An 18311-nucleotide genomic window follows, 5' to 3' on the forward strand; every position below is an offset into this window, starting at 1 on the left:
TCAACTGAGGATCTGTCACAAGACATGGATCTCACGCTCCATCTCTGTGAAAAGGTGCTATGAATGCTGACTGGCACTGCGGTGGGAAGGAGAGACCAAAACTGTTAATATTCACTTGAAGAAGAGCTCAGTATAGCTGGAGAGCTTCTCTCATTCACCAACAGGAGTTGGTCCAATAAAAGGTATTATCTCGCCCACCTTGTCCCTCTAATATTCACAAAGCACATTCATGCCCCTGTTTCAAAGTGCTATGGAAATGCAGTCAGGAAGACAGTGCTTACCTGAAACCACAGGACAATCCAAGCTTAAAGTGATGGGTTCTTGTTTCTCAAGGCTTGGCTGCCAGGACTCAGAATTCTCAGCAGAGGTTCTTGTTTCTCCTCTTTCTGCAGGAACTGGATTTTCTCAGTGAAGAGACCTGCAGTGACCTAAAGAGATGAACGGGTGCATTTTATCTTTATTTGGGAAAGGGGCTTCCCCTTTGATTTACAAAGTGTAAATGCTCCCTCGTATTTGCATTCTGTCTTCAAAGCTTTTTAACATGGTCCCATTTTAACCTTTCTCCCACTTGCTTCATTTTGTGTCTCCAAAGCTTTGTCGCTAACAATACCCCATGTGACTTGCAATTATGCAAGTCCCATTGTACATCATTTTTTAGTCTAATGATCCTTTGTGGAAAATATTTTAGATCATGAACAACAACCAGCCTACATTTTTGGAAGATGCCTGTCCAAGGTGATGGGCTGTTGCAATATACATTAGAACATCAGACTGACGAACTGGCCAGTTAGCCACACACCTCATTTGGAACCGGAACTATGCAATCAAGCAGCAGTAAAGACCAAAACTAAAAATAAAAATTAAATCCAATACAGTACAGTACTGTGTTAAATGTAAACTACTAACAAAATAAAGGGAACATTCAAAAAAAAAAGATTTGACCAGGTAAGGAAACTTTCTCTGCTTGTTTCATTTAAATTAAGATGGTTAAAAGCAGCCTTTTTCTTCTCCATAATACAGTTTCAAAGCTGCATTAAGTCAACGTTCAGTTGAAAACTTTTGAAAGAACCAACATAATGTTTTGTTCTGTTACAAACATTTCAGAGCTAGGAACAACCTTCATTCCCAAGGTGCTCATAACTCTTGAGGTTCTTATGTACTTGTACCACCCCTTTATTAGTATTCAAGATATGCTGCCATCTAGTGGGCATTTTTGAAAATAGCTGCCTATGTCTCAGCCTAACAGCTTGCTGCCACCCACTTTCCCATTATTGTATTGGACACTGCAATCTATTGGTCATGAGTCAGTATTTCTGACCCCCCGCCAACTTCCTCTACTTTGCTGCCATTTGGTGTCAATTTCCCAGCCTGACAGCCTGTTACTCTTTTCTCCTGTAGGGCATTTTTCTTTTTGCTTTCCCATTCTTGGCTCTTATGTCACCTGGTGCCCATCATTCAGTATAAAAGCCCATTTCTCACTATTTAACATCTGCTACTATCCATAGCTTATTACACAGCATCAAGGTCCTTTTTTCTTCGGTGCTCTTAACTCACCACTTATACACCATGATGCAGCTTCACCTACCTTTTTACATCCCTCGGCTGGTCTTTGGCAACATAACATCTCCTTTCTTACCCTTCCACTTTGGCTGCTGTCCACTGAGCAGCACCGCTGCACCTGTACCATTCCTCTACCCTCTAGTGGCTATAGACAACATAATCTCATCTCTCTTTATTCCTTACCTATTGCTAGGGGTGGCTGTTCGAAATTATAGCCACTAGGAACCAAATCACACAACATCATGAGTGCAACATTAGTGGCTATGAAAGCGCATACAACAGCAGTGGCTTTCATAGTATTAGCAAGCATTTCCCCTCCATTCAGTGCATTTGTATTGATGTGGGGTCTGCTTCCAATGGAAATGCATAGATTGAATCTACCATGACAGAGTTCCCATTGCTCTTCTGGCTGAGATTCTCAGAGGCGTCTATGGAAGTTAAGAGTCCAACTCCCTTTTCAAAGTGATTTGGGTGCCTAACTCCATTAGGTCCCTTGGAAAATCCTTTCCATTGTGTTGGAGCCCTACGGTTCTCTCACCATTGCCCAGGTCCCCTACCTCTGGCCAAACCCTGACATGCTCCTTGTGACTGAGCCAGCGCTGCCATGCTAGGAATCACAGGAGCTCTGTCCGTTGGTAGGCAGAAGCTTTGTAAGGCACCTGGGGCTGACTAGACACAGTGTCCTGAGAACTAGACCTCTCGGGACATGCGTTTGTTGCAGTGAGGTCTGGGGGCACTGATTGTAACAGGTCCCCTCCCTTTGAACTTCTCTGTGCAGTTGGTCGCAGAAGAGCAGCAGCTGCCCTGAAGAGCTGCAGGCAGAGTCCTTCATCAGTGATGGTTTGACAGATCCAACCACAAAAGTGGCCTCAGTTCTATGTGTGCCTGGCAAAACCACAGCTGTGTCTGAAGACAATCCCAGTGGACCTAACGTGCATATACTTCTCTGTGGTTGCCCAACCTCCCCGCCTCTAAGGGCCCAGTGAGCAGTTCCTTAACTGGAGCTGGTCACAAGCAGGGCTTAGCTCAGATAAGAGCTATGAGGCTGTTCCTAGTGAAGTGTCCAGAGATCACTGCTGGGGCTTGGTTATTTCTGTCTGGCCTGTGAGTGCAGTGAAGGTGGTTGATTTACAGAGGGCTATGCTGGCAATAAGCACAATTGCAGAGGTGGCACACTTCCCAGGCTTACGTCCCTGCATATTTTGCAGGCTTATATCCCCACATATGCTGCACCAGAAGTTAGTATTTTTATTGTCCAAACATTTATTTTGATCAAAAATGGCTTTTTTACGGATATAAACATTTGTTAAAATGTAGTCTCCACTCTGCTTAGTGCCCAGTTAAAAACTCCATGATGGGAACCTGATTATGGCCACCTCACACCCTGGTCCTTCCACTGAGATGCACAACACTGAGTGCTGAGATTTTCAAAGGGAGTTTTCAACTTAATTTTAATGGGATCTGACGGCTGAAATCACCCAGGCAGCTTTGAAAACCTCAAGTTACATTATTATGTAGGTGTATCTGCACGTTTTGGTGAAAGCCACATTTACTGACTGCTTTGCACAAGGCTTCCTTGACCTCTCTGTTTCTCAGGCTGTAGATGAGGGGGTTTACCAGCGGAGTCAGGACTGTGTAGCAAAGAGAGAGCACTTTGTTCAGGTCTCTCAGTGTATCATGTTTCAGTAGCAGGTACACAATCACTATGGATCCATAGAAAATTGTCACCACAATGAGGTGAGAGGAGCAGGTGGAAAAGGCCTTTTGTCTCCCAGTGGTGGAAGGGATTCTCAGGATGGTGGAGATGATGCACATGTAGGATGTCAGGGTTAGTAGGAATGGAGGCAGGGTGAATACATAGGCTAGTATGAAATTCATCAGTATGACCTGGTGGGTGTCACTGCAGGAAAGTTCCCTCAGTGGGATGGGATCACAATAGAAATGGTCAATTTCATTTGGGCCACAGAATAATAACTGTGATAGGAATGACACTAAGATAATTACAGCCAAAAAACCATTTAACCATGACCCAGCAGCCAACTGTAGGCAAAACCTGCTATTCATAAGAGTTGGATAGTGCAGGGGTTTACATATCGCTAAATACCGATCATAAGACATTGCTGCTAGGAGATAGCATTCTGTACATACCAGAGAACTACAGAAATACAGTTGTGTGATGCAGCCACTGACTGAGATAGTTTTGTCCCCAGTCACGAGACTGGCCAGCAACCTGGGCAGGATGGTTGAGGTGTAGCAGGTCTCCAAGCAGGACAAGTTGCCCAGGAAAAAGTACATGGGGGTGTGAAGACGCTGGTTAGCCACAATGAGCACCACGATGAGGGTGTTCCCGGCCACGGTTGCCATGTAGATCACTTGGAACATCAGGAAGAGAAGAATTTGCAGGTCAGGGAAGTCTCCGAATCCCAGAAGGATGAATTCTTTGATGGCCGTTTGGTTTCCCCAGTCTCTGTCTGCCATGGTGTGAGTCCAGGAACAATAAATCGTTCTGTGCAATTGAATTGGTAGAACATAGAGTTAAAAGTTAGTTAAGTCTCATGAATCAATTCCATAAATATTCAGTAACTCCCTCTCTGTCCTGGGTACAGGCTGAAATTTTAAGACTAAATGTAGATTTCAGAACAAAGTGCCAGGAGTCTCAGTTTGAGGACTGAACATTGCTCTGATGGGGAAAAGGGTGTTTTACGGGGATACCAATGACTACTATAACAGCACGTCTCTCTGGTAGCCAATACTGATTGTCATGGTATAATTCCCCACTCTGAACCTTAGCGTCCAAAAGATGGGGTACCAGCATGAATTCCTCTAAGCTCAATTACTAGCTTAGTACTTGTAGCGCAGCCACCAACCAGGAATTCCAGTGCCTGGTACACTCAGGTCCTCCCAAAACCTTGCCCGGGGACCCCCAAGACCCAGACCCTCTGGATCTTAACATAAGGAAAGTAAACCCTTTCCCTCACCGTTGCCTCTCCCAGGCTTCCCCTCCCTGGGTTACCCAGGAAGATCACTGTGATTTAAACTCCTTGAATCTTAGAACAGAGAGGAAAATTCACCTTCCCCGCTCCTTCTCTCTCTCCCTCCCAGACTGTCCCTGAGAAAGAAAGTGATCCTAACACAGAGAGAAAATTCACCTTTCTCTCCCCATTCCCTCCTTTCTCCCCACCAATTCCCTGGTGGATCCAGACCCAGTCCCTTGGGGTCTCACCAGAATGAAAAAACAATCAGGTTCTTAAACAAGATAAGCTTTTAATTAAAGAAATAAAAACAGCAAAAATTATCTTTGTAAATTTAAGAGGGGATATGTTACAGGGTCTTTCAGCTATAGACACTGGGAATACCCTCCCAGCCTAAGTATACAAGTACAAATTAAAATCCTTTCAGCAAAACACAAATTTGAACTCCTTCCAGCCAAATACACATTTGCAAATAAAGAAAACAAACATAAGCCTATCTCGCTTTATCTACCTAATACTTACTATTCTGGACATATAAGAGACTGTATCAGAGAGATTGGAGAGAAACCTGGTTGCACGATGGTCATTCTCAGAACCCAGAGAGAACAACAACCAAAAACTAACAGCACACACAAAACTTCCCTCCCTCAAGATTTGAAAGTATCCTGTCCCCTGATTGGTCCTCTGGTCAGGTGACAACCAGGCTCACTGATTTTGTTAACCCTTTACAGGCAAAAGAGATATGAAATACTTCTGTTCTATTAACTCTTACTTATCTGTTTAAGACATGCCGCCCAAATCGCTGACATTGTGGAACCACACTGGCAGTGATTTCTCCCTAGAACTCTAGAATAAACAGATCAGTAAACATATGCACCCTTACATATACTACTAACTATGTAAAACTACAAGATTCTTCACATTGTAAGGACAATTTTTAACCAGTCGATTCTGGGAAACTTTCACGGGAGAGTGCATCAACTCCTTGATCTGTTGCCGCTGCAGACGTTCCCGAGTTGCGGAGAGGTTCACCTCTTCCACGCCACCGTCACTTTTCCCTTCATCGTAGACACCGTCAGGCCACTCAGCATTATCTCCTCCTTGGGCTGTAAATTGACAAACCTGTAAGTCTCTAGAATAAAAGGTCTTGAGAGAATTAACATGGTACACTTTGGGCTTTAGGGAGGAATTGGGAAATGCTATGAGGTAGTTAACAGCTCCCAGGCGCTCTTGGACTGTGAATGGCCCTTCCCATGATGCTTCCATCTTATGGGCCTGTGGCGCCTTCAAGACCATAACCTGGTCTCCTACCTTGAAGGAACCCTCTCTGGTATGTCTATCATACCAGGCCTTTTGCTCTTTTTGAGCATCCTTTTGGTTTTCTTTAGTGAAGGCTAAAGAGTGTCGGAGGGTGTTTTGTAGGTTGCTTACAAAGTCCAGAATGTTAGTTCCTGGAGAGAGTGTAAACCCCTCCCATTGCTGCTTTACCAACTGTAATGGCCTTTAACCTTGTGGCAACACACAAGCTCAAACGGTGAGAACCCTAAACTGGGATGTGGTACAGCCCTGTAGGCAAAGAGCAACTGCTGCAACACTAGGTACCAGTCATTGGAGTGTTCATTCACGAATTTACGTATCATGGCCCCCAAAGTTTCATTAAACCTTTCCACCAGGCCATTGGTTTGATGGTGGTACGGGGTGGCAACTGAGTGATTCATCCCATGAGTCTCCCACAATTCTTTCATGGTCCCGGCCAGGAAATTAGTCCCTGAATCCTAAGGATATCGGAGGGCCAACCTACCCTGGAAAAAATGTCTGTTAGGGCCTGGCACACAGTTTTAGCCCTGGTGTTGCCTAGAGCTACTGCTTCCGGCCATCGGGTAGCAAAGTCCACGAAAGTCAGTATGTACTGCTTTCCTCTGGGGGTCTTTTTTGGGAAAGGACCCAGAATATCCACAGCTACTCGCTGAAATGGGACCTCAGTTATGGAGAGTGGCTGGATAGGGGCCTTGACCTGGCCTTGGGGCTTTCCCACTCTTTGGCATACCTCACAAGACCGGACATATTTGGCAACATCCTTGCCTATCCCCTCCCAGTGGAAGGACTTCCCCAGCCTGTCTTTGGTTCTGCTCACCCCAGCATGGCCACTGGGATGATCATGGGCTAAGCTTAAGAGCTTCCCCCGGTACTTAGTTGGAACCACCAACTGTTTTTGCGGATGCCAGTCTTCCCGGTGTCCACCAGAAAGAGTCTCCTTATATAAAAGCCCTTGTTTTACAACAAACTGGGATCAGTTAAAAGAGCTGAGAGGCGGTGGGGTGCTCTGTGCCACCGCCCAAGCTTTCTGAAGGCTGTCATCTGCTTCCTGCTCAGTCTGGAACTGTTTCTGGAGGCTGGAGACACCAGTTCTTCCTTAGACTGTGGACTTGGGCTTGGTCCTTCAGGAAGCAATGTAGGTGATGAGGTTATTTTTGTGACTGGTGAACCGCTCTCCGCTGGTGCACCAGGTGGTATTTCAGGCTCCGGTTGAGCCTCTTGGGTATGGTTGTCTGCTGCTTCTGCCAGTTGAGGCTCGCTGGTGTTTTCTGGCGTTGGGGTTGAACATGCATTTGCAAGCGCTGGCATTAGTGCTGGCAATGGTTCTGGTGCTGGTTGCGTTTCCAGGTCCGGGACTGGGACTAGAGGTACTGTGGCTGTTGCAGTCTTTGGCAGGGAATCCAGGTCCACTACCTCTGTCTGGGTCTCTGTTAACACAGACAGGGCCCCTGTGGACGGCTCAGGAACAGGGATGGGTCGGGAAGCTTTCCTAGCTTGGCTGCGTGTAACCATTCCCACCCTCTTGGCCCACTTTACCTGGTTGGCCAAGTCTTCCCCCCGCAGCATGGGGATGGGATAATTGTCGCAGACTGCAAAAGTCTACATTCCTGACCAGCCTTTGTACTGGACAGGCAGTTCAGCTGTAGGCAAGTCTACAGCTTGTGACATGAAGGGGTAAATTGTCACTTGGGCCTTTAGGTTGATGAATTTGGGGTCCACCAAGGATTGGTGGATAGCTGACACTTGTGCCCCCGTCTCCCCATGCGATAACCTTCTTTCTGCCCACTCTGTCTTCAGAGATGCTCTACCCATGGCAGGTTCTTTCAAAATTTTTTAGGAAGGCCTCAGTGTCATCACTTGCCTTGTAGATGGGAAATTTCTTGGGATGTGGACCAATAACTGGAGAAGGGTTGTTAGGGTTGGCTGGAGCATGCTGCCTAGCCTGCGCTAATTTCAGGGCCTGCCAGTGGGCCTCTGTCTGGAGTTCCAACTCTTTCTCTTTTATTTCCAGCTCTCTCCTGTGGGTAGCCTCTCTTTCTCTTTCTCTCAGCTCCATCTCTTTTTGTTTTATTTCTAGTTCTTGTAGTTTCTTTTCCATGTCTCGCTTGTGGTCTGCATCTTTGATCTGTTTCTCTGCCTCCAGTCTTGCTCGTTCCTGTTTCAGGCCATCCTTGGCATTCATGGTTTCTGCTTTCTGGTGTTGGGGTGCCCTCTGCTGTTTACTGCCTGAAATGCTGCTTCTCTGTTGCCTTCTTAGGGTTGCTTAGCAACAAAGTCTTTCTTTAACTCCTTCTACCTAGCTATTCCCGACAGAATAAGAAAGAAAAAAACCCATTCATTTGCAAATGTGTTTTGCTGGTGTATGGTGACTCACAACTGGAGTCCCTTTGTTTAACAAAGATCCTTGTTAAATCCTAATGTCTTTGCCTTCAGAGTACTCAGAAGGGAGAGACCAAAAAAAAAACTTGCAGACCTTTGCTTTTAAAACAATCTCTTCTAGCCTGCTTTACACACAACTCGCAGGGAAAGAGAAAGAAAAAATTCTACTGGCTTTTGCTTCTAAACCCAAACCTCAGTCTGCTGCAGATAGCTAGCAGGGAGAGAAATAAAAACCTCACTGGCCTTTGGATTCTATCTTATCTATTGATCCCACCTCCGCCACCATGTCATGGTATAATTCCCCACTCTGAACCTTAGCATCCAAAAGATGGGGTACCAGCATGTATTCCTCTAAGCTCAATTACCAGCTTAGCACTTGTAGCGCTGCCACCAACCAGAAATTCCAGTGTCTGGTACACTCTGGTCCCCCCCAAAACCTTGCCCAGGGACCCCCAAGACCCAGTCCCTCTGGATCTTAACACAAGGAAAGTAAAACCTTCCCCTCATCGTTGCCTCTCCCAGACTTCCCCTCCCTGGGTTACCCTGGAAGATCACTGTGATTCAAACTCCTTGAATCTTAAAACAGAGAGGAAAATTCACCTTCCTCTCTCCTTCTCTCTCCCCCTCCCAGACTGTCCCTGAGAAAGAAAGTGATCCTAACACAGAGAGAAAATTCACCTTTCTCTCCCCATTCCCTCCTTTCTCCCCACCAATTCCCTGGTGGATCCAGACCAGTCCCCTGGGGTCTCACCAGAATAAAAAAACAATCAGGTTCTTAAACAAGATAAGCTTTTAATTAAAGAAATAAAAACAGTAAAAATTATCTTTGTAAATATAAGATGGGACATGTTACAGGGTCTTTCAACTATAGACACTGGGAATACCCTCCCAGCCTAAGTATACAAGTACAAATTAAAATCCTTTCAGCAAAACACAAATTTGAATTCCTTCCAGCCAAATACACATTTGCAAATAAAGAAAACAAACATAAGCCTATCTCGCTTTAACTACCTAATACTTACTATTCTGGACATATAAGAGACTGTATCAGAGAGATTGGAGAGAAACCTGGTTGCACGTCTGGTCACTCAGAACCCAGAGAGAACAACAACCAAAAACTAACAGCACACACAAAACTTCCCTCCCTCAAGATTTGAAAGTATCCTGTCCCCTGATTGGTCCTCTGGTGAGGTGACAGCAAGGCTCACTGATTTTGTTAACCCTTTACAGGCAAAAGAGATATGAAGTACTTCTGTTCTATTAACTCTTACTTATCTGTTTATGACACTGATAGACAGAGAAATGATCTGATCCGTCATATCATATACCATCTAGTGACATACCAGAGCTTAACAATGATGCTTAAATGCTGTATTTCACTTCTGACAATGGGCGGAATCATACCAAGGCTTAGGAGTCAAAATCAATAAATACATCAACTGAAATCTTGGACTGAGATTTCCAATGTGCTCTAGTGTCCGTAGGCACCAATCTTCTGTAATAATTAATGGAAATAAATCTAACACTATATCCTGGTATATTCAGCCTTTCAATTCTCTATAGGAAAAGAAACAATTTTCATCCCCTCACTAGAGATAACTTTATCATAATTTATGAAGTGGAGTAAATTCCTCCTTAGTTCCTGTGATGGTTACATGGTGAGAGACTGGCAATGCCTTTTCTGTTTTCCGACATTAACTATGTAGCAGTAATAAAATACAGTTCTTTGGATGGTGGGTCTTAGGAAGGGGCAGAACCAGACTGATGTGCAACCCTAACTTGGGAGTGACCCTCCCCACTCCATAATGAGTGAGATGATAATACAGGGACAAGAAAGGCACTAGGGTGGGGGGACAATGCTGTCCCTGAACCCAAAGTCTAGAAACAATCTGGCATGTGTGATCCAGGCTAGTAAGACCCAATCACCACTCACCATCCCATTGAAAAGTCATGGAAGATGGGAGACATTCCAGAACTCTGGAAAAGGGCAAACATAATGCCTATCTATAAAAATGGAAATAAGGACAATCTGGGGAATTACACACCAGTCAGCTTAACTTCGGTATCTGGAAAAAGATAATAGAGCAAATAATTAAGCAATTAATTTGCAAACACCTAGAAGATAATGAGGTGATAAGTAACAGTCAGCATGGATTTGTCAAGAACAAATCATGTCAAACCAGCCTGAGAGCTTTCTTTGACAGGGTAACAGGCCTTGTGGATAGCAGGGAAGCAGTGCATGTGGTATATCTTGACTTTAGTAAGACTTTTGATGCTGTGTCACATGGGCTTCTCAGAAACAAACGGGAAATACAACCTAGGTGTATAAGATGGTTGCATAACTGATTGAAAAACTGTTCCCTGAGAGTAGTTATCAGTAGTTCACAATCATGCTGGAAGGGCATAATGAGTGGAATCCTGCAGAAGGAAGGGGCACTGCAGAAAGGGATCTGGGGATCATAGTGGATCACAAGCTAAATATGAGTCAACAGTGTATCACTGTTGCAAAAAAAGCAAACCTTATTCTGGGATGTTGTAAGCAAGACACAAGAAGTAATTCTTCCACTCTACTCTGTGCTGATTAGGCCTCAACTGTAGTATTGTGTCCAGTACTGTGAGCTACTTTCAGGAAATATGTAGACAAATTGGAGATAGTCCAGAGAAGAGCAACAAAAATGATGGAAAGTCTAGAAAACATGACCTACGAGGGAATATTGGAAAAAATTGGGATTGTTTAGTCTGGAGAAGAGAAGACAGAGAGGGGACAAAACAGTTTTCAAGTACTTAAAAGGTCACAGAGAGGAGGGGAAAAAAATGTTCTCCTTAACTTCTGAGGACAGGACAATGAGCAATAGGCTTAAATTGAAACAAGGGTGGTTTAGATTCGATATTAGGAAAAACTTAATAACTACCAGAGTGGTTAAACACTGGAATAAATTGTCTAGGGAGGTTGTGGAATCTCCATCATTGGAGCAGATTGGACAAACACCTCTCAGGGGTTATCTAGATAATACTTAGTTCTGCCTTGAGTGCAGGGGACTGGACTAGATGACCTTTCGAGGTCCCTTCCACTTCTACAATTCTATGATTGGGGCTTACACTAAGCCGGATACTCAGCTGGTGTAAATCAAAGTAGCTTCATTTGTGTCAGTGGAGCAGATCCTCAACTGAGGACCTGTCACAGGACATGGATCTCACACTCCATCTCTGAAATTGTGCTATGAACACTGACTAACACCGCAGTGGGAAGGTGAGGCTAAAACTGTTCATATTCATCTAAAGAAGAGCTCTGTGTAGCTCAAAAGTGTCTCTCATTCACTACCACAAGTTGGCCTAATAGAATATATTACCTCACCCACCTGGCCCTCTAATATTCACAAATTCCATTCAATCCTCTGTTTGGAAGGGGATATAGAAATGCAGTCAGGAAGATAGTGCTCACCTGTAACTACAAGACAGCCCAAGCTTGAAGTGATAAGCTCTTGTTTCTCAGGGTTCAGGGGCCAGGACTCAAGATCCTCAGCTTGACGGTCCTCTTTCTGCAGAAATTGGGAGAAGGTAGAATGGGGATCTTTTGTTTCCCCTGCCCCTTAGTCCAAGAACAAGGGGGGCATGCAACAAAATTAAAAGGTGGGCAACTTAAAATCTATAAAATGAAATACTTGTTCACCGAAAGCGTAATTAAACTGTGGCACTCACTGTGATGCTGGCAGACCAAGTTCTAGCTCATGCCAAGGTCCTCTGGTCTCAGCAGGACACTGACAGATAACACAGCAGGAATGAGTATGGCTCAATTGTGGGTTAATATTGATGTAAGCAGAGTCAGGGTGAGCTCTACCCTGACATCTGGTGGTGAATTATGGTAAGTGTGGAAAAGAACTTAGGGGGCTGATCTTGTTTGCATAGGTACACCCACTCCATGTAGCATGAGCCCCAAATGGTCACTCGGAAAGCTGTGGGATCCCCAATTTCTCAGTTATTGGGGTAGGAGGAATAAAGTGTTGTTACCCTGATTATGTGAATGAAGGACTATGAGTCTGTTTTATGACAGACAGTCTCACCATCAACTAAGTAACACTCGCTAGACAAGGGACACGGGTTCCAAAACCCATTGAAATGAGAGAGGTTGGGGCCAGGTGTGTATATCTGATGGCATGGGGCCTTTTGAAGGCCTGGCACACCAATTGCACCTCCTTCTGTCTCTCCACTGTTGAATAGCATAGCTAATTTTGATTCTATTAGAAGTCTAGCTAGAGGCTGCTGAGCTGAACTCATTTTCTGCCAATGGTGCACTGGGGCTCCTCTACTACAAGCTGAAATTATTAAGAGCTGAATCCACTAAATGAGCGAAAATTACTGAGCTGAGATCACTGAGTGCTGTGTTAACTAGTGGGGGAGCCTGAAGATATATTGCTAAGCAGCCAGCAGAGCAGTTTGCAGGGTGGCTGGAGCGGCGAGCACAGTGGAGTGGAGCAGCTGGTGGAGTGGAGCAGCATGTGGGACAGTTGGAGCATCCGACAGAACAGTGAGTGGAGCAGAGCGGAGCAGTTTGTGGGGACGGCTGGAGGAGAGTAGTGGAGCAGAGCAGCTGGAGTAGCAGAGCTGTTCGTGGGGAAAGCTGCAGCAGACCTCCACAGAGAGGCGGGGCAGTCACTTCGGCCCATGTAAGGTGCACCTTGACACCCCGTGTGCACCACCCCCCAATTCCACTCATGCTGGGGGGAGGGTAAAACTCTGCAGATGAACTTTTGAACTCTGGGGTGGCACTGACCAGGAACAGAGACTTTTGGGTTGTTGGACTTTGGGGTGATTTGGACTTAAGACCCTGAGTGGAAAAAGACATTGCCAAACTTACTTGGAGGTGGGTCTTTTGCTCACGGTTTGTGTTATGAATCCTGTTTGTGGGGTTTCCCCAATGTAATGCCTCATTGTTTCCCTCCTGTATTAAAAGGATTTTGCTACACTCAGACTCTGTGCTTGTGAGAGGGGAAGTATTGTCTCCTAGAGGCGCCCGGGGGGGGGGGGGTATGTAATTGTCCCAGGTCACTTGGTGGGAGCTTGACCCGGTTTTCCATTGCGTTATTGAAACGGAACCGCTGGATACTGAACCCAGACCTTGTTGCTGCCAACTCAGAGGGGCAGAAGGGTTACATTAATAATATGAGTATTAGAATTATAAGAAAGTTTTGAATGCTTGTCAGTTGCTACCTGCATTAATCTTCCCTGTAATGCCTGTTCCATATTGTAATTTAACATTTGAGCGGTTGTAGTGAGCTTCTGTGAGTATGAATCACCACACAGGACAGGGACGTTAATGACTGTGAAGAGTTGCTCTTCCACAGACATGAAGCCTCTCCAGAAAAATGTCAAAAATCAGGACAGGCGATGGGGGGTAATAGACACCTGTATAAGACAAAGCCCCAAATATCGGGACTCTGCCTATAAAATCAGGACATCGGGTCACCCTAATACCCGGTGGGCAATGGGTGGATATTACAACTGTAATCTCCCTACAACTGGATTGAGAAACAATCAACAAAAGGACTAGAGACATATTGTTCTGCTCTCCTCCCTATGAAGATAAGTCATGCAAGTGGATTGAGTTTGCAGTTCAGAGCAGATCGCAGGACGAGGAGAAAAACCCCAAACAAAAGGGACTAGGGATCTCTATGCTGATTGGATGCTTGGGGCAGGGTGTTTCTAGACATTAGCAAGAGATCCCCAGCTACGTAGCCTGGGTTAGTCCTAAAGGTCAAATACAGCTTGCTGCTGAGAGAAGCCTGTGTTACCTTTTGAAACCTGAAACTGTGACTCATTCATGGGTCTGTTTACTTGCTTCAACCTCATAAATAACTCTCATTTCCTTTTCCTATTTAATAAATCTTCCTATACAGTAGTTCACTATAGAATTGGTTCCAAGTGTCCTCTTTGGTGTGAGATCTAAAGTGCAATTGACATGAGGGAAGTCAGGAGGAACCTGAATATTGCTGTGATCCTTGGCATAAGGGATCGTGTAACACAGATACCCCATCTGGGTGGCAGGAGAGACCAAGGGGTCTTTCTGGAGGGACTCTCTCAAGGTTGTTAAAGTGCCCGAGGAATTTGCACTTGGCGCATTTGGTTGGTGAAATCTAAGTTTTGACCTGACAACCAATGAGGGATTTGTGCCCTGGTTTGTAACTTTCTGTCCTGAGTTTGGCACTCACACTCTTGCATCCCCATTGGGGGCATCACACTCACTGCCACAGTAAGTCATCGATATGAAGGACTTAACTAGATTCCAGAAGAGATTGGAAATTCCTGATAGTCATATAAATATCCAGAGTTATCATAATAATGGCAACAATAGAGATTGGCTTAAGCCCCAAACCATGAGGTTTAACATCCATTCCAAACTGAGTTATCATAGACAAACATGACATATGTGAGGGGAGATTATCCCAGAACTACTATTGCAATGTTCTTACATTTGCCTCTGAAACATCTAGTCCTGCCTACTCTCGGAGAGCGATACTGGCCAGGATGGCCCTTGAGTCTGATCTAATCTGGCAATTCCTATATTACTACATTCTCCTAGAGCGATACAGAGAAACCCCAAATTCCAGTTAGTCCAATAATCTGCTCTTTTGATATTTCAGCCTCTGACAGGCTGTTCCCTGAAAAAAGTTGACCTGGTGCAGATTACTTCATAACACTTTTTGGTGACGATCAATACAAATAAATCATTTGAGAAAAGGTTGTCAAACTGTCTATAGGATTGCAACATTACTTCTAATAGTAGATTAGGACACCCAATTCCTAGGTGGCTTCAAAATCTCAACTATAGCACCTAAGCGATGTCTATATCTTGTTTATTCCTGGGTTCGGCTGACTCATGGATTCTCTTGCAACTTGCCTGACTCAGATATAGTGAAACAGTTTTTGTTATTTATTTTCTTCAAATTCCCTCTCATCCTCCTAATTTCGTTCGTACACTTTACCCACTTAATAACCCATTTTAATGTTCCTTTCTATCAGCTTCACTTAGTTTTGTTTTCCATTATTCTATTCCAGGCTTCATTCTAGTTATCCTGAGCCAGATCCTTAGCTGAGAACCTTTCACAAGACATATATCTCACTTTCCCCATTGTTAAATAGTGCTATTAACACCGACTGGCACTGCTGTGGGAAGGTGAGGCTAAAACTGCTAGCATTGATAGAGACAAGAAGGGTAAGGTAATATCTTTTATTGGACCGACTTCTGCTGGTGAGAGGGACAAGCTTTTGAAAGTTAGAGAATTTGTCTCTCTCTCCAACAGAACTTGATCCAGTAAAAGATATCACCTCACCCACCTTGTCTCTCTAATATCCTGGGAGCGACACAGTTACAACAACACTGCAGACAATTTTCATAAAGCACATTCATGCCCCTGTTTGGAAGGTGATGTAGTAACGCAATCAGGAAGAGGGTGCTCACCTGTAACCACAGGACAGCTCAAGCTTCGAGTGATGACTTCTTATTTCTCAGGGTTTGGTGGCCAGGACTCGGTTTCTGCCACTGAGGTAATTGGGTCTCATCATTTGATAGAAACTGCGTCTTCTCAGCAAAGACACCTGCATCTACCTGAATGGATGAGCGGCTGCTGCGATCTGTCTTAGAACATGCTCTTCCCCCTTCACTTACAAAGTGCAGAGTCCTCATATTTGTAGCTTTCTCCACGGAAGGCTGCATCTCCCTTGATTCCACCTCTGAAGAGGTTGAGCCTGGGGAGTTAACCCTGTGTTTTCTGTGGGTACAGTAGAACTGTCCTCATGCAACTAACCTCTCATGCCCAGAGGAATCGCCTTTCTGCTACCAGCTGTATGAGGTTATTGCTCTGCATGGCTGAAATATAATGTAGCACCCCTGGAGTGCATGGCAATGCAGAGCATGAAACTACTCAGCAATCTTTACTTATGTCAATTGTCCCATTGCCTGGAGTGGAACAATTGCATAAGAAAAAATGGCTAAGATGACTCAAGCCTGCCAGATTGGGTGCTGAAGCCACAGTTTAACAGACACACAGGAAACTGAATGTAAAGTAAATTTAATCCATAGTTTGCAATTGAAAGATTTGGATGAAAGAATCTCTTTCTCCCACTTACACCCCGTAGTGAGGCGGTCTGGCTCCCTGTCACCCCAGAGGGGGACGAGCCTCTCTGGACACCAAAGTGGGCAGAACCAGCAACTCAGAGGTCAGGGTGCAGGACAGGAAGTATAAAAGCCCGACCCCAGAGCTCACTTGGAACTCAGCCACCAAAGTGACAAGATGCTTGTGACATAGCTCCCGATGGGGAGAACATGGTGATCGGTGGCTGACATGAGGACTGGCCAGACCAGCTAACGCCTGATGGTAGTCCAAGCCCAGAGATGCTGCCAAGCCTACAGCTCACCTGTTACCCTGAGGAACTGCCAGGCCTACCGCTCGCCAGCTACCCCGAGGAGCCCATGGGGTGTGACCCCGTGAAGGATGCCGTCCGGACCTTGGTACCTCTAGAGGGGGAGGTAGGAAGTAGCCCGGAGCCAGCCAACCCGAGTCTGGCTGCAACACTGCCATAGCCAATGTTGATGGGTTGCGGTCAGGATCCCCATTGACACAGCAGCAGGTCTTCTGCTGCTGCTAGGGCCCTGGGCTGGGATGCAGTGGAGTGGGTGGGCCTGCGTCCCCCCTGCCACCCACCTTGCTGGTGGTAGTCTCCCCCTCTCCCAGGCTGCTTGGAGCCAGGAGCCTGGGGTTTGCATTTGAACCTGTCTGCTCAGCCCTGCCTGAGGGCCTGAGCTACTGACTGTTGCCCACCCTGATCCAGGGCCCGGGCTTGCTACTATTGACCTGTTTCCTCAGCCCCCACCCCCAGAGGGCCGGAGCTGCTGACTGACACACCTGACCAAAGTAGCAAGGTGATCTGGCTCCCTGCCACCCCGGAGGGGGACAAGTCCCGGCCGAACAGCCTACACGTGGTGGAGAATATGGACATTGATTCCAATCCTTGTGAGAAGGGATCTGTGGTGGAGCGTGCCTGAGTGACCATGGATATGGACAAGCTTATTAAGTTCTTAGCCAAAAGCCAACAACAGCAGCAGCAGCTGGTCCAGCATTGGTTGGGACCCAATAGCAACAGCTGATTTTGGAGCTGAGACGTCAGAACCAGGACCACCAGCAGCAGTGCCTGCAGCAGTTGGCAACCTTTCTGCCCCATCCAGCAGAGCCCCAGCCTGTGGGTGCCACTGGGCCCCCCAGCCTAGCCCCTCCCATCCGGTTAACAAAGATGGCCCCAATGCCGACCCAGAAGCTTTTCTGGTAACTTTTGAAAGGGTGGCGTTAGTCACACACTGGGCCCAAGACCATTGGGCTACAATTTTGGCCCCATATTTGACCAAGACCATCAAAATCGTATATTAGAGCCTGTCCACGGATGCGGTTTGGGACTACACCCGGGTAAAGGCAGAAATCTTACATGCCTTGGACATTAACCCGGAGACCTTCCGACAGAGGTTCTGGAGCTTGGTCTACCGTATGGGGGCCTGACCCCAGATGGTAGCCCAAGAGTGGAGGGAAGCCTGCAATCGGTGGCTACAACCCGAAAGGCAAACCCTGGATGAGCTCGTTGAACAAATTATTCTGGAGCAATTCATCCATATACTCCCATCGTGAGGGAGGGCCTATGTCCACCACCATCGGCCTACAACCTTAATGGTTGTCATCACAGTCATGGAGGATTTTCTCGTCACTGAGGCACCAGTGAGACCGATCACTCAAGCTGCCCTGCCAGGACTGGAGCGCCCTAACCCAGAGAAAAGAGGAGCCAACTGCAGTGAACCATGAAATTCGTCACGGGGCCCGGAGTCCCGACCCCGACCTGCCAAGGTCCCGGTTCGACATGCCTCGGCACCTCAACCAGATGCCCGAGGGACCAACCAAAGCCTTCCCTGGGGCCAGGTGGGAACATTCTCCCAGCCTGGACGCTCGGATATTGGACCCTGTTTTTCCTGTGGGAAATATGGCCACTTACAATGAGACTGTGCTGAGATGGATTGCAGCTTCAGCCAGGTCTGCACGGGAGAAG

General features: G+C 46.1%; 1 protein-coding gene across 1 annotated transcript; it reads right to left on the bottom strand.

Moving 5' to 3' along the window:
• Positions 1-3057: 3057 nt before the first annotated feature.
• On the bottom strand, positions 3058-4038 carry LOC115641099 (olfactory receptor 6N1-like). Its single transcript, XM_030544203.1, has one exon. It carries the CDS (start codon positions 4036-4038, stop codon positions 3058-3060), a length of 981 nt encoding a protein of 326 aa, XP_030400063.1.
• Between the last annotated feature and the right edge of the window lie 14273 nt (positions 4039-18311).

The sequence above is a fragment of the Gopherus evgoodei genome, unplaced genomic scaffold (genome assembly GCF_007399415.2).
Source record: "Gopherus evgoodei ecotype Sinaloan lineage unplaced genomic scaffold, rGopEvg1_v1.p scaffold_33_arrow_ctg1, whole genome shotgun sequence".
Lineage (NCBI taxonomy): Eukaryota > Metazoa > Chordata > Testudines > Testudinidae > Gopherus > Gopherus evgoodei.